Consider the following 16,941-nt stretch of genomic DNA (forward strand, 5'->3'; position numbering starts at 1 on the left):
AACTTTTTTTTTGGCGGGGGGTTCTGCGTTGGGTCTTCGTTGCTGTGCATGGGCTTTCTCTAGTTGTAGTGAGCTGGCTACTCTTCATTGCGGTGCACGGGCTTCTCATTGCAGAGGCTTCTCTTGTTGCAGAACATGGGCTCTATGCACACAGACTCAGTAGTTGTGGTGTGTGGGCTCTAGATCGCAGGCTCAGTAGTTGTGGCACACAGGTATAGTTGTTCCGAGGCATGTGGGATCTTCCCGGACCAGGGTTCGAACCCGTGTCCCCTGCATTGGCTGGCAGATTATTAACCTCTGTGCCACCAGAGAAGTCCAGTACAAGAACTCTTAACCCTACCTTCAGGTCCAATAGGAGGTACGTAGGAGAGAAAGTAGCCATCATTCCAGAAGATTACAGGGAAGAAAGAATGCTATTTAGGGAGATTCAGGTTTTTATTTGAGCAAGAAGTGAACATTTACAGATGAAGTTGCGTGTATAGGAAATTTTGTATGTAATTGACCTTGAATTTGAGAGGGCACAGTAGAAGTATTTTAAATGGTGAAGGGGGAAGTAGAAGATGGGATCAGAAAACATGATGTACTTAACCATATGGGGAGTAGAATCCAAGGGATGGGTCTTGGGCTTTTTGGAGGGAGTAGCATGGCAAGGAAAGTGGGCATGATGAGATTAATCCAGGTGGTCCTAAGGCCAACAGTGTGGAGGTGAGTAGAGATGCTGAGGGAAGTGGGAGTAGGGCTCTTGTTAGGCATGCATAGATTTCTGGGACTCTCATCTCACCCAGGTCCTCCATCATCTGGCCTCCAGCACCTTTCTAATTTCGTAATCATTTTCTCCTTCCCTCCCTTTAGCCACAGTAGCTCCTTGCTGTTTCTCAAATACTGTATGCATGCTCCCACCCCATTGCCTCTGCATTTGCCATTCCCAGTGTCTTGTCTGCTCTTTCCCAAAGGTATCTGTTTGGCATGTTCCTTCACTTTATTCAAGTTTCTGTTCAAATATCACCTTATTATAGAGGATGTTCCTGACCATCCTAAATAGTTTGTATTATTCTCTCTGTCCTCTGGTTACTTTCTGTCCTCTTCCTGCTTTATTTTTCTTCTTGACATTTCTTACTACCTGATTGATCATTTATTTATATAATGAATGAATGACTTTTTTTCTGGCTCTTCCCACTAGAATTTAAGATCCATGTTAGAGCCAGAACTTTGTTGTTTTCACTTTTGTATTCCCGCCCTAGAACAGTACCTGCCATGTGGTAGTGTGATAGGCACTCAAAACATACTTGGTGAATGAATAGGTAAAGTTAGAATGACTCGGGGGAGTTCCCTGGTGGTCCGGTGGTTAAGACTCTGCTCTCCCACTGCAGGGGGCCCAGGTTCGATCCCTGGTTGAGAAACTAAGATCTCACATACCCCCAGCTAAGCCTGTGAACCACAATTACTGAGCCCGTGAGTTCTAGAGCCCCCGTACAGCAACTAGAGAGCCTGCATGCTGCAATCAAGAGCCCGCACACCGCAAGGAAGACCCAGCACAGCTAAAATAAAGAAATTAATTAAAAAAAAAAAAAAAAGTGACCCTCAGAGGATAAGGGAATTATAGTGGCTAAGAGTCCAGTCTCCAAAGATAGCTGAGTGATTTTGTTACTTAACTTGGCTCAGTATAGGTTTCTCATCTGTCAGGTAGACCTGATAGTAGTACTTACTTCATAAAGCTATTAAGATTAAATGAGATAATGAGTGTAAACATTTTAGAGAGTACCTAACATGTCAGATCTGAATTTTCTTCCAGGGCCTTTCCATTCTTGAAATTAGAAATTTTATTAACTTACTAGGTTTCTAACTCTATTTTTCTCCCGCAACCTGAGTTTCTTGTTGGGGACTGTTTTTTGGGGGGAGGTGTGTTGCGTCTTCATTGCTGCACCCCGGCTTTCTCTAGTTGTGGCGAATGAGGGCTACTCTTCGTTGGTACATGGGCTTCTCATTGCAGTGGCTTCTCTTGTAGAGCACTGGCTCTAGGCATGTGGGCTTCAGTAGTTGCAGCAAGCAAGCTTGGTAATTGTGGCACACGGGTCCTAGAGTGCACGGGCTGTAGGGCACATGGGCTTCAGTATTTGGGGCGCACAGGCTTAGTTGCTCCGCAGCATGTGGGATCTTCCCGGACCAGGGATCGAACTCGTGTCCCCTGCATTGGCAGGCAGATTCTTAACCACTGCGCCACCAGGGAAGTCCCAGGGATCTTTTGACATCTGCCCACAGTCCAGCATCACATGACTTTAGTGCTCTGTCCTTTCTGGGCAGTTCTCTAGACTGCTTATCAAAACTTCTTATACAAGCCCTCTCTTCTTCATGAGCCTTCTTTTCTTCAGGAGCCTTGCTCAGTTTGCTATTACTTTGTTAATCGTATTGGTAAAATAATTCATGATCAGGTATGAGAGTTTGTTAGTGGCATATTATATTATTCCTGCCAGTATTTGCATTTAATTTAGGGACTAATATCCTTAAAATAAAGCAAACAATGGTGAAAATAATGTGAAATGACTAGGTCTGCTTTTTGGGGATTTTTTTTTTTTTTTTTTTTTGCATTCTTTAGCTCATTTCATGTAGGTGGCTGCCAACTTCATCCATAAATTAGAGCAGCTCTGGTTATGTCTTTTTTTTCAAGCATGTGGTACTTAGTATGAATTTCCCTAAACAGAATCATAGAGGTTTAGATTCAAAGGGATCTTAGAGATTATCTTGACCAGAGGTTTTCAGCTTTTTTTTTTTTTTAAAGCGGCAAAACTCTTTTCTCAAATGAAATGTTATGTGGAAACTTAATATAGAGATTAATAAAAGCACAGCTGATTTCTAAGCCCAGGAATCCAAGCCATGTAGGTCTCCCTTTGTTGTCTGGGGCAATCCCCTGAGGGCACTTCCATGGACCCCTTAGGGCTCCCTAGAGTGCTGTTTTAAAACCACTAATTTATACCAACCCTTTCATTTTTCCATCTGACGAAATAAGCTCAGAGAGTTTGTGTTTTATCCAGTGTTACAGGGTAAATTAGTTGGATTAAGAACAGTCCTCACATGTGCCATTCTTAGGAAAACACTATTAGACAAGGACGGAAGTTCTTATTTCTGATGTAGATAACTTACTATCTCCTTTCTTTTAATCAGCAAATTTATTTGCTGTATATACTACGTAGGAGACATTTTCTATGGCTGTAACTGATACAAAGAAATGCTTTCTTTAAAACGGCAAATAGTATGGTTGGAAAAATAAAACCTGCAGTTGAAAAGTTATACCAAATTTAAATATAGATTCAAGACTTGAGATGTAGCAAAGCAGTATAGAATTAATTAAAAATAAATCATACCAGTAGTAAGCTCTGTTGGAATTCAGAGGAGGGTGAAACTACTGCAGTTGGGCTCAAAAAAGTTTTAAAGAGGAGCTATGACTGAGCTAAGTGGGGCTTGGCTAAGTAAATAGGTGAAAGGTAATATAATACTGTGAATAAGAGCAGAGCTGTGTGTGAATACCAGTGCCTTCACTTACCTCTATATAATATTGGGCAGATTCTTAGCCTCTGAACCTATTACTTCATCTGCAAAATGGGGATGTATGGGACATATATGAATTAGGAACATATATATTGGTGTATCATAGATCATTAAATGTGAGTATTTTATCACAATAGGAGTTTATTTCTCCCTAATGTGTGTCTAGATTGGATAGCTTTCCATGAGGTCACTCATGGACCCATGTTCTTTCTCTTTTGGCTTCCATCTTTCCTAGGTCTTTTCTCAGGGAGAGTGGAGAATTCCACTGGAGAGGTTCTCAAGGGCTGGGCCTGAAAGTAGTATATGCTCTGCCTATTTTCTATTGGCCAAAACTCAATTACAAAGCTATATGTAAACACATAGGATTCAGTTAAGTTGTGCGCACAATTTGGAAAGAAATTAAGTCTTAGTGAACATATGGAGGTCTCTGCTACCTCACATTGTTATTGTGAAGATTGGGGGAAATAATGTATGTGTTATGCTTAGTACAGGGCATAACATATAAAGGTATTTAAACATCCTTTTTAAAGAATAGGAAGTTTATATAAGGTTTTGCTGAGTATAGATAATTCACTAAATTTCTATTAACGTGTTTTAACCTCCTTTTTGGAGAGGTATCAATTTATTTTTGACTCCTGGTAATAATAGTAATTAATATTTAAAATGATTCTTCTTGGTAAATTCTTTGTTTCTTTTTCTTTTAGCATGGTATTATTGCTACAGAAGATGAAGAGTATTTTATTGAACCATTAAAGAATACCACAGAGGACTCCAAACATTTTAGTTATGAAAATGGCCATCCTCATGTTATTTACAAAAAGTCTACCCTTCAAGAACGGCGTCTATATGATCACTCTCATTGTGGGGTTTCTGGTGAGTCTGTGGCTTTTAGAAAGTATAGTCTCGTATTTGCCACTTTCTTCTGACACATATGGTAAGGTTAATAATAAAAGTATATAGGAATTTGAATAATTAGAATGATAATGTCCAAAGTTCTGTTAAAAGATGTTACCTATCAATACTTTTAAGTCAATTTTGGAAGCTCTTTAAGAAGTCTGTAAAATACAAGTCTGTGTAAAATTTAATTTTTTTTTTGAAGGGGAAACCTTATTTTATCCAGGTAATAGTTATAGCTTTCATGCACAGGTGTTCCACAGTACTCTGTGCTATTTGGTCTGCCTGGTATTTTGATGGTAGTGATATAAGACTTGAAGAGTCTGAAAGGTGGTATTCGAAGATAGTGTTAGAATACTATAGAAATACATAGTAGGGACAACAAACCTGGATTTTAATGGTCAAAGAAGCCTTCATGGAAGAAGTGACTTTTAAGCTGAGGGAGTAATGGGTAGAGTGTTCCCAAGGGAATAGCATTTACAAAGGTTCTGAACCAAAAGAGAGAATGTCACATTCCAGGAACTGATAGTTCATATAACTGAATATTAGAATATGGATTGGAGAGAAGTGATGAGATTCATAGTGGTTGGCGGGGAGTGGTTGTAACAGGTGAAATTGGGGAGATAAGAAGTGGCCAGATCACAAAGGGCTTGTCAACCATGTTAGGAGTTTGTTTACTTTAAGTATACTAGAATCCCACTGAAAGGTTTTATGCAGTGGAAATCACATGATCAGATTTGGGTTTTGAAAAGATTACTCTGGCAGCCATATGGAGACTGAATTAGAGAAGAGAAAGAATAGAGGTAGGGGGTTAGGAGGCTATATAGTCTAAAGATTAGAAAGCTTAGAGAAATAGAAGATATAGCATAGCATAGTTGAAAGAATGTGGGTTTTGGTGTACTTGTGGACAAATTACCCAGCCTCTCTGAGTACTCCTCTCAGCACACAGTAGTTACTCAGTCCAATGGTAGTTATCATTATTACTGGGATGGCTTTTTCAAGCATTTAGAGAGCCTCTATATTAAAGAGAGAGAGAGAGAAAGGAGTAGATTTATTCCATGTAGTTCTAGTAGTTGGAACTAGGAGCAGAGTATTTCAGAGGCAGATTTCAGCTTAATACAAAGAAGAGTTCACCAACAAGTAAATTTAGTAAAAAATGGAATGAGTTCAACAGGTAGATTTGCAAAAGTAGAATGGGTCGCCTTATGAATTAGTGAATTCATCACTCTCTTGTTTCTTCTTTGTATCCTTATAGGCTCTTACTTCTGCTTCAAGTACAGGTGTTCTTTGGAGTTCTTTCCTCAGCTGACTGTTCTCATTCTCCGTACTCTCTTCTTGAGTAATCTCTGAGGCTTTTAATTATGGGAGATTCTGGTTGGTCAAGAAAAATTGGTACTAGAGAAAAAGGTCACTTAAAGTGAATCTAGTTGAGACATGAAGTACAATATCATAGTAAATAATGAAAAAAAAAGGTTTGATTTGTCTTTGGATTGACTAATGAAGCTAAACATTATGGAAATAGTTTATCTTATATTTAATAAAATGTAGGATATAAGTACAACCATATAAATTCTTTAAAAACGAGGATTCAAATATTTAGCTGTTTATTGTGATATAATTTTCCCATCATTTTTTCCATAACATGATGTTCTTCACGTCATGATTATAAAGATCACCTTTTGGGACTTCCTAGGTGGCACAGTGGGTAAGAATCCACCTGCCAATGCAGGGGACATGGGTTCAAGCCCTGCTCCAGGAAGATCCCACATGCCGCGGAGCAACTAAGCCCGTGTGCCACAGCTATTGAGCCTGCGCTCTTGAGTCTGTGAGCCACAACTAGTGAGGCCATGTGCTGCAACTACGGAAGCCCACTTGCCTAGAGCCCATGCTCTGCAACAAGAGAAGCCACCTCAATGAGGAGCCTGCGCACTGCAACAAAGAGTAGCCCCCGCTTGCTGCAACTAGAGAAAGCCCGTGTGCAGCAACGAAGACCCAACACAGCCAATAAATAAATAAATAAATTAATTAATTAAAAAAAGATCACCTTTTGCAAAAATATTTAAAGATTTTATCATATTCTGAAAGGTATCTCTTAACTGAGATTCAGATTATCGTTTTTTGAAGTGCCTATTTTGTTACTAACTGGTATTTACCAGACAGATCCTTATTTTTCAATGGTTGAGGCAAGAATCATGCAGTTCTCCAAATCTACTTTTATTGCCATCATAAAATTCTGCACTTTTTGGTGAAGCTTTTCATATTCTGCAATCTCTCCCCCTGGATTACTGAGACTGTTTCCTAAATAGTCTTTGCTTTTAATGAGTCCATTCATTAGCCATTTCAGCTACCTGTAACACTAGTCCATCTAGTTTGGACCCTCATTCTCTCTTGCCTAAACCACTGTAATGACTTTCTATCTAGTCTTTCTATCTCCAGGTTTGTCCTTTTCTGTCTTTAGTCAAATCCATCTCCTAATTCTGGTTTACATGCCTTCACTGGCTTCCCAATAGTGGGAATATGGTCATAGTTCCCTAAATTCCATGGGAATATCACTAGATGTTATTGGGAAAAAAGCATTTTATGTTTAATAAGTTTGAGAAATGTCTGGTTAAGAACTCCTGATCTTAATTGTGATACTAGTTCAACAGTGTTGTTCAAGTGTGATGTGCATTTATAAGCATACGTTGCCAGTTAATCTGTTATCAGGAACTCAAGTTTATATCAAAATATGGGATATGAAAACCCTCTTGACAGAGGGTATATTTATCTCATATTCAAATATGAATTTTCCCATTCTAATTAGATTTAAGCTGTTGATTAAAAATTTTTTATGAAAGTAATATCTATTCTTTGTGGAAATTTTAGGAACTACAGGATAAAAAAAAAAGAAAATGAAAGTTGCTTATACCACCACCCAGAGATAACTGAATGTTCTTATAGTCTATTCATGTAGATATTATTATGTCTTCATAACTGCATTATCTACTAATGTATTTATTCAATAAATATTCATTTAGTATGCATATGCAAGACTATTCTCGGTGCTGGGGTGCAGCAACAAATAAAGCAGGAAAAATCCTTACTCCCAGGGATCTTATATTCTAATAAGGAGAGACAGTTAACTAAATAAACATTTAAATAAACAAATAAATACATGGCCAACCATCAAGAAGTAGGAAGTGAGTAATGAAAAATAAAGCAGATTAATGAGATAATTTTGCATGGCTGTATATGTTAAAAATATTTTGAGATTGATCAAAAACAATTATATTTCAGATGACAAAGAGATCTATGTATTTCACTTTGGGGGAAAAGTTATTTATTGTATATGTTTGTGGAGGAATGTTTTCTTTAACATTCTGTGCTCAATCCAAAATTAAACTGAGCAAAGCACATGTAATAAGTATTATTTGAAGAACTATTTTTGAAACAAAATAAAACAAGTCAATTGTGTATTCTATTTTAGACTAAAAAAGATTAATTACAGATCATTAAACTTAACGTTAAGCAGTCAGTTGACAGTTATAAAATGTAGATATTGTTTTGTAATGATCTAATCATGTGGGAAAGATTTTAATTTAATCTTTAAAATGAAACTAAAAATGTTATCTCTTCAGATTTTATTCATTCAGTATGCATGTGTGCATATTACATATATTTATTAGACTACAAATATGAGTATAAGAATTATATCTTTTCATTTATGAATATCCATCAAAGACACTGTATACATACATATACATATATACATATATATGTGTGTGTATATATATATATATATATATATATCTGATGGAGCAATAGCCAAGCAAACTAACAATTAAAAAGCTAAAAAGTTGAAAATTGTGAAAATGATAATAGCAGCTACCATATACTAAATGCTATCAAATGAAAAACGCTATTGCTAAGTGTTTATTTTACCCAGTCCTGTCTAATTCTTTATACGATGCTTTAAATAAAAATAAGGAGAAATTGAATGAGAAGTGAAAATGATCAAAATAATGGAAATTCAGTCCTGTATTTAGACATTTAAGCTGTCCATCCAGCGGAAGGAGAAGACTAGGCATGGTCTGAATACATGAGTGGTTTCACGATCACAGAAGACTGAGCAAGAGAAACTGGAGCAATGTTAATACAGAAAAGATTTTCGTTGTCTTCATAACAATATTACCACAAACCCAATGGCTTAAGCAGTACGCTTTTATTATCTCGCATTTTCTGTAGACCAGGAGTCTATGTATGGGTAGGTTATTTATTTAGCCTCAGCCAGGGCTGAGTTCTCAGCCAGCCAGAGTCTTTACTGGGGAAGAGTTCACTTCCTCACTCCCATGGTTGTTGGAAGCATTCAGTTCCTTGCTGTTATAGGACTGAAAGCTTTAGTTTGGGGCTGGTTGTGTGCCAGAGGCCACCTGCAGTGCCTAGGCATGTACAATTCACCAACTTGGTTGGTTCCTTCCTCTAAGTCATCAAGGGAACGACTATAGTAAGAGATGCTACAATATTATGCAACATAGCTATGTAGTCACATACATGTAATCACGTACATCACATCATCTTCCCTGTCTTCTGTCGGTTAGATGCAAGTCACAGGTCTGGCTTATACTCAGGGGAGGAGATGAGGACACAGGAAGTTATAGGAGCCTCCTTAAGAGTCTGTCTGCCACAATGAACATAGGGGAAGACTTACTGGCTGTCTTGGGGATATGCTATTGAATTAAGTATTATGTTTCTGCCTTTCCTGACCTTTGGAATAAAGACACTCATTTTGAGTTTCAAAAGTATTTGACTGATGCTTCTCGTGGTCATTTCCACGATTTGTGAAATTTCTTAAAATTTATAACATTTATTATTTATAATTTCTTAAAATTTATAACTTCTCTGAGTAATTTTTGAAAGTGGAAGACAGGAAAAACAGAGAATAGTGCCACTTTCTGTCAAGTAGATTATATAAATTACTCTAATTTTTCATCACTAAATTTTTTAGTAAGTGGCAGTTAGAAAGATTTCCTGTTCAGTATTAAGGATGTGAAAGTGAGGTATCCAGAGGACCTGTACTTGCTCAAGTTTATTAAATAAAGATGAATGTAAATGAGGCAAGTGTTTACAAATGCCATAGTACTAAAAGATTTCCTCTGTGCTCAAGGACCAAATATCTGGCAATCAAAGGATAAAGCTACAGTCCATACTGAAATGTGGTTTAAAGTGAGTCATGTTGGGGTTATTGTCTTTCAACTCTCATTCTAATGCCATTTACCGCTACACTTTGGAAAAGGAATGTTTTGGGTTCTATATGAGGATAAATAGTTGTAGACTACAAAACTAAATGAAAAAGATAATTCACAGCCTTTTAGAACTGGGATTTCTAGAGCAGTAGAATTGCTCTAATTAAGATAGTTCATTAAAAGCATCTTACTTTAAAGTAAATGCTCAAAAAGCATTTTAGGAATAGATTCTTGTAGCATTATTATTCTTCATTAGAACTGTCTTACGTTGTTTAGAAATTAATGCTTTAGTTGCTTTTTAAACAACTTTAAATGATTTTTAAAGTACATATTCTAAATTTAAAAGTATTGTGACATAATCACTCACTGGAAAAATATGACATGATTATTTGAAGGTTCCTTTTTTAAAGTAAACTATTAGATTTATTTTATTTTGCAGTTGAATGTTATTAATTTTTTCAGATAATATGATTATTTTGAAAAATTTGAAGATTTTAATTTTTTCACTACTGCATTTCCTCATCCCCTTCCCTCACTTTAAGAAATCTTAATACGTTACAGAATTTATGAGAAGCATGTCTACATGAAAGCTCTATGAGTAAATAAGTTTAATTAGTGATCCTATGTGAACTATTTAATTGTTTTTATTGTAGACCTCCCAAGAAGTGGCAAACCTTGGTGGTTGAATGACACATCTGCTTTTCCTTCTTCACTACCAATTAATGGCACACATATCCACCAGAGACAGAAGAGATCAGTAAGCATTGAGCGGTTTGTGGAGACATTAGTAGTGGCAGACAAAATGATGGTGGGCTACCATGGCCGCAAAGACATTGAACATTACATTTTGAGTGTGATGAATATTGTAAGTTTGATCCCTCTATATAATTTTTAACTTAATAGTTTGTTGTGGTTTTTGACTAAGGTCATGGATTTTTATTGTAAAATAATGATTTTGAGAATTAAATAATTGAAAATTAGAAAAAATTGATCCGTTAGTGTTTCAGTTCCATAGAAAATAAATTTAAAGATGACCTTATTGTTCATTTAAATCAGCTCACCCTCTTAATTACTATGTTGTAGTTGATTGTTAGGAGAAAATTTTTCTAGAAGTAGGCTTGTATAACAACCTTTTACCAAGGCATCTTGAGGGTACAGTTCTAAGCAATATGGGATAAAAGAATACCTTTTTATATAAACAGTGGTTAAAGTGATGAAAAATTGTTTTACCACTCAAAAAAAAAATAAAACAATCACCTTATGATTTTTGTCTGACTTTGTGTCTTTTCTTATTTTCTGGAGGTCAGGTTGCCAAACTTTACCGTGATTCCAGCCTAGGAAACGTTGTGAATATTATAGTGGCCCGTTTAATTGTTCTCACAGAAGATCAGGTAAGAATGGGTTAGTTTATAAATCTAAAACTCTTAACAGACAGATTATAGATTTATGTATTAAAGAATAATATATTTTATTATTACTCCTCTTAGAAAGTTCTAGTTGAATATGATTTTCAGTTCTAAGCATTTACTATTTTAAGCAAATTTGAAATAGTTTACAAGAATATACCTCTTATGTCATGTTAAAACTATATATATATATGTGTTAGCTATATGTTTCAGTATAAAGATAAGCGTTTGCATGGCAGACCTTATAACAGTGGTTTTAGTTGGTTTTGTAGGCTGATAATCACATATATTCACATTATCATTAAAGTTGGAACTGGAAAGAATGTCTGTTCAATAATACACTAAATTAATTCTAGGTCAGATATTACAGAGAAAAAAATTGGCAAGAGGCTATTCCTAGAAACTGCTACTTCTAATTATAGTCCCACTTTAGTCTTCAAAAGTTTTAACAACTGACCTTAGTAATTTGTTTGGAACATTTCTGGTATGCATGTTGTATTGCAGCCAAACTTGGAGATAAACCACCATGCAGACAAGTCCCTCGATAGCTTCTGTAAATGGCAGAAATCCATTCTCTCCCACCAAAGTGATGGAAACACCATTCCAGAAAATGGGATTGCCCACCACGATAATGCAGTTCTTATTACTAGGTATGGTTTGTTGCAAGTATTTTACCTTTGATTTATTGTGTTTGATATTGTAATTATATTTGGTTCTATCTAAAGCCTCATTCAGGTAATGAGTATAGAGAAAGCAAAATGGTAATTTATTATTCACCACCAAGAAAGAATATATTACACTATTATTGTGTTTGCATTAAATGAACCAAATAAGAAAAAAGAAAAGATTGAGTTGACTTAGAAATTTAAAAAATATCTTTTCTTCTGCTAAGGTCTATGCATAAAGTTTAACTGGAAGCACATATATGTTTTGTTAATTGAGCAAAAGACATGCTAAAAGCAAAATTGAAAAGTATGAGAAAAATGTGTTTTAAACATAAAAATGGGTCATCACTCTTGGTTATAAAATATATTAATTATTCTTACCTCCAAATTGTTAAAAGGGAGGAGGACATTGGTAGTTACTCAGTTTACTTAGATTAATGTTTATTTAATTAAAGATATTTTAATTAAGATATAAAGAAGCACATTTACTACACTATATGTTGAATAGGTTGTCTCTTAGGCAAAATTAGTACTTGATGATAACCCAATGAATTCATATATTTCTTTCCAGTTTTACAAAACTGTATTTGATCCATTTTCTCCTTACTCTCCAAGAAAAATTCTGTGAAGTAGATATTGTTATTGTTTTTCCCATGTAAGAAATGAGGAAACAGAAGTTCAAAATATTTAAGTGAAAGAGGAGGGCTCAAGTCCTGGTGATCCTGTCTTTTTTGATTATACTTTGCTGTCTGTCTAGTTTTTTAATACTCTAATTATGGTTGGTTAGAAGCATGCTTAAATCATTTAAGGATGCTTGTCTTTTGACCTCTTTTTAGTATTTAAAAATGAAAACAAAATAATAACAAATAAACAAATAAGCAAAATGGAAGCGTTATTCTATCTTCGCTAAGTGGATTATTTCTTTTAAATTGCAAGGCAGTGTTTAACATGTGCATTGTCTGTGGTGTACCCACTCCACATTAGACTCTATGGAGGGGGAGTATAAAGTATACAGGAGCAGAATCCTTAGACCCAGTAAGATAATGTGAATTTAGCTTTTTGAAAAATGTTCCTGTTAACTGAGTTGTAGAGCTAAAGTTTCTGAGTTCATTTATTTTACAGTTATACTCATTTTAATTGATTTCATCTATCTCACATTGTAAACCAAAAAATTTTGCTTATATACTTGCTGAATAAAACCAGCATTTTAAGGTTCTATATTCATGTGTGTTGACATGCGAGTCTGACAAATTCTGCAATTCCTCAGAGTCTTGTGGTCTGGAATGATTCCCAAATATATTTGAGGAGTTAAAAATATACTAGGAATTGTGCAAATATAGAAACTTTTGTGTAAAAATATATATGATAGGATTAGTTTCAATGAAATTACTAGAGGAAAATCTCTGTTGTACATGTTAAACAGAACGATCACAGATATTTGCATTGGCATCTGTACTTACATTTATAAAACCCTACCTCTCCTCAAAAAGGCAATGCCCAGTGGGCTCCTGATGCTTCACATTTTTGTTTTTTGTACCTGCAGTGGATTTTTAACTTTTTTTTTTTTTTAATCAATTTATTTATTTACTTGGCTGTGCTGTGCCAAGCAGCTTATAGGATTTTAGTTCCCTGACCAGGGGTTGAACCTGGGCCGCCTGCAGTGAAAGTCCTAATCACTGGACTGCCAGGAAATTCCCGGATTTTTAACTTTTGCATCAAATGACAGTAGTTATACTAACAGTGAACATTTATAAGTATTCGAGTAGGGAAATACATCTGGGCAGTTAGCCACCCTGTCTTTGCACTGGCTGTAACATTCAGCTCCCTGACTTGTTACTTTGAATTGGCCCAGATATTTTTCTGATCCTCTGAAGAGCTCTTCTCTGCTTCTATAAGCTACTTTGAGTGCCTGTTTGATGTCTGAGATTTGAACACAAAATTTTCTTTTAAAATTTTTCTCCTGACGTTCAAATAGCACTAGAAATGATCTCAGGATTTAAAGGACAGTACTACAAAGAATTCATATCTCATATCATTTTGGATTGGCAGTGTAATGGAGGTTAGAAAAATGCTGTTTGGGACAGCATAAAATGATTTTTTGAATTGTTATTAAAGTCTCAAAGTAACTTTTAGCTCATTTAAAAGTCTACAATTATCTTTGAATTATTAGGGCCACAGAGTGACTTACCTAAATGAGATGACTGAGTATTATCTGTACTGTTTATGTTTTTATTGGTTGGGGATTTTACCAGTTCTTGACTCTCCCTTATGTATTTTTGATTTGTGAAATTAACATGTTTAAATCATAGTGCTAATTTTAGTAAAAATAATTATGAGAATTCCATAGATGACTTTATATTAACTTTGAAAATTGCTTCATGTAACTCACTTATTATCATGTTCAGGGTTGTGACTCCACCATTTGGAAGTAAGATCATGATTTACGCTTGCTCGAAATGTCAGCTCGCTAGGGAGAACGTATAATGTATTTATCAAGAATTCCAGAGAAAAATTGATGGATATGTTTATCTCTACGAGGCCAAATTTTGTCCTAGGGATTTAAATGTTTTAAACAGAAAACCATTTGGAACCTAGTTACTTAGGTAATAATAGCTACTTTTGGAAAAAAAGTATAAAAACTCAAAATGTTATCTCCTCTTAGCAAATGATATTATATTGTTTTATTTTATTGGTATAAATTTAAAATAAACTGTTGTACAAAGATATCAGATTACCATAACTAGACAGAAAGAAAATAAAGAAAATTAAAAAATAAAATTTTGTTGTTTTATCTGGTATATAAAGTATTGAATTAATACCAATGAGTGTATTAAAATGATTAATAATATACATATATTTTAAAGTTTTTATATACACCTATGTTTATTTTTATGTGTGAGTGTATATGTATATATAATATATAGTAACATCTGTTATACATCAGCTAGCTTTATCTAACCTTTTTTAAAAAACTGAGGCTGGGAATTCCCTGGCGGTCCAGTGGCTGGGATTCAGCGCTTTCACTGTGAGGGCCTGGTTTAATCCCTAAGATCCCACAAGCTGGACAGTGCAGCCAAAATAAATAAAAATTTAAAAAAAACACAAAAAACAAACAAACAAAAATACTGAGGTATAATTGACAAATTGTGTATATTTAAAGTGTACAATGTGATGATATGATGTACATATATATTGTGAGCTGATTGCTATAACCAAATTAATTAACATATTCATCTCATAGTTACCTTTTTTTTTTTTCTTCTTTTTGGATGGGAATGCTTAGGATCTACTGTCTTAAATTTCAAGTATACATATAACATTATGTGTAGTCACCATGCTGTACATTAGATCTTCTTTTATAACTAAATGTTTGTGCCCTTTGACTAATATCTCCCCATTTGCTCCACCCTCCCAACTCTGGGCAACTACCATTCACTTGGTTGCTATGAGCAAACAGTATTTGTCTTTCTCTATCTGGCTGGTTTCACATCCCTCCAGGTTCATCCATGTTGTCACAGATGACAAGGTTTATTTTTTATGACTGAATAGTATTCCTGTGTGTGTGTGTGTGTGTGTGTGTGTGTATTTCACCTTTTCTCAATCTATTCATCTGTTAATGGTCACTTGGTTGTCTCCATATCTTGGCCAATTGTGAATAATGCCACAGTGAATGTGGGAGTATAGATATCTCTTCAAGATACTAATTTACTAATTTCACTTCCTTTGGGTATATACCTAGAAGTGGGATTGCTGGGTCATGTAGTAGTTTTATTTAAAATTTTTAAGGAACCTTTATACTGTCTTGCATGATGGCGGTACCAATTTACATTCCCACCAACAGTGTACAAGGGTTCCCTTTTCTCCATGTCCTCGACACATTTGTCATCTCTTATCTTTTTGATAATAGACATCCTAATAGGTTTGAGGTGATATCTCATTGTGGTCTTGATTTTGCATCTCCCTGATGATTGGTGATGTTGAGCACCTTTTCAGGTACCTGTTGGCCATTTTTGTTACCTCTGGATAAATGTCTGTTCAAGTCCTTTGCCGATTTTTAGGTAAACTTAGACCTGCCCAGCAATTAATGTTCCAATATTTTATCTTATTTGAATTGACCCAGATAGTCAATGAAGCCTTTTCATTTAACTTCGTTTAGTTTCATGTTACCAAAATCTGGAAAGACTGTTTTAGATAGATATTCCCCAAACATAATTTATTTCTATGGAGTTTACCTAAAAGCTTTCTTTTCTCCTTTACTCTTAGAGATCACAAAAGATTAAAGTTCCAGAGAGCACAGGTAGATCATTTACATCTCAAAGGCATAAGAGAAATACCAGTTTCTTTGAGATAGCCAGCTTAACCAGTTACAAAAGTCTCACTCTGATACAATAGCAGAACCATTAGAGGCCATTGTTCTCCAGATCTCTCCGCAGCCCCCATTAATCAAGGGCAGCCATCGTGTAAGGCTGCACAGACTAGTGGACAGCCACCCTGGGATTTCCCTGTTACTCCCAGGATTACCCCTGGAGCTTTTGGGCATGCTGTGTTAGTGGATGGCCACCCCAGGAATACCCTTGCAACTTTCAGAATTACACCCGCAACTTTCGGGCCCCACATGCTAGTGGACAGCCCCCAACTTTCCATTCCCTTTCCTGTAATTCCCAACATCTCAGTGCTCATGGCAGTTTCCTCAGTTTCCTGGATGCTCCACCAATTGTTGGACTGTACCCCACAGGTCAATAAAGCCTGTGCTTGCCCATCTTCAAAACCAAAGTCAGCAACAGAGACATTGGTGGTTTAATGGATTGGGGAGCTTACATGTCTGAAGCAAGGAGCTTACATGTCACCCTAGGACACCTTACTTAACCTTGTGCAGTTCAGGGAAGGCAGGACTTGGTGGCAGTCTTTGTTCCTGGGAGGGAATGGGAGATTCCTTTTGCCCATTTTTAAATTGGAATTTGTTGTTGTTGTTGTTGTTGTATAATTCTTTATAAATTTTAGCTACTAATCCCTTATCAAATATATGGTTTGCAAATATTTTCTCCCATTCCTTACACTGCCTTTTCATTTTGTTGATTGTTTCCTAAAACATGCAGGAAATTTTCAGTTTGATGTAGTCCCACTTGTTTATGTTTGTTTTGTTGCCTGTGCTTTTGGTGTCATATTTTAAAAAATCATTGCTTAGACCAATGTCAAGGTGCTTTTCATCTC

The 16,941-nt window shown here is 35.6% G+C and overlaps 1 protein-coding gene across 4 annotated transcripts in view; it reads left to right on the forward strand.

The window, feature by feature from the left end:
* The window catches only part of ADAMTS6 (ADAM metallopeptidase with thrombospondin type 1 motif 6), a 277,799-nt gene that overhangs the window by 16,711 nt on the left and 244,147 nt on the right, over positions 1-16,941 (forward strand). For all 4 annotated transcript variants that reach the window (XR_009054769.1, XM_057742536.1, XM_057742554.1 and 1 more), the window contains exons 4-7: positions 4,248-4,416; positions 10,313-10,524; positions 10,967-11,050; positions 11,570-11,715. Coding sequence is in view for 3 of the 4 variants with exons in the window: in XM_057742536.1 (XP_057598519.1) it covers positions 4,248-4,416; positions 10,313-10,524; positions 10,967-11,050; positions 11,570-11,715 (611 nt within the window). In the remaining variant the exon portion in view is untranslated. The remainder of the gene's footprint in view (positions 1-4,247; positions 4,417-10,312; positions 10,525-10,966; positions 11,051-11,569; positions 11,716-16,941) is intronic.

Source organism: Hippopotamus amphibius, chromosome 1, assembly GCF_030028045.1.
Source record: "Hippopotamus amphibius kiboko isolate mHipAmp2 chromosome 1, mHipAmp2.hap2, whole genome shotgun sequence".
Taxonomy (NCBI): domain Eukaryota; kingdom Metazoa; phylum Chordata; class Mammalia; order Artiodactyla; family Hippopotamidae; genus Hippopotamus; species Hippopotamus amphibius.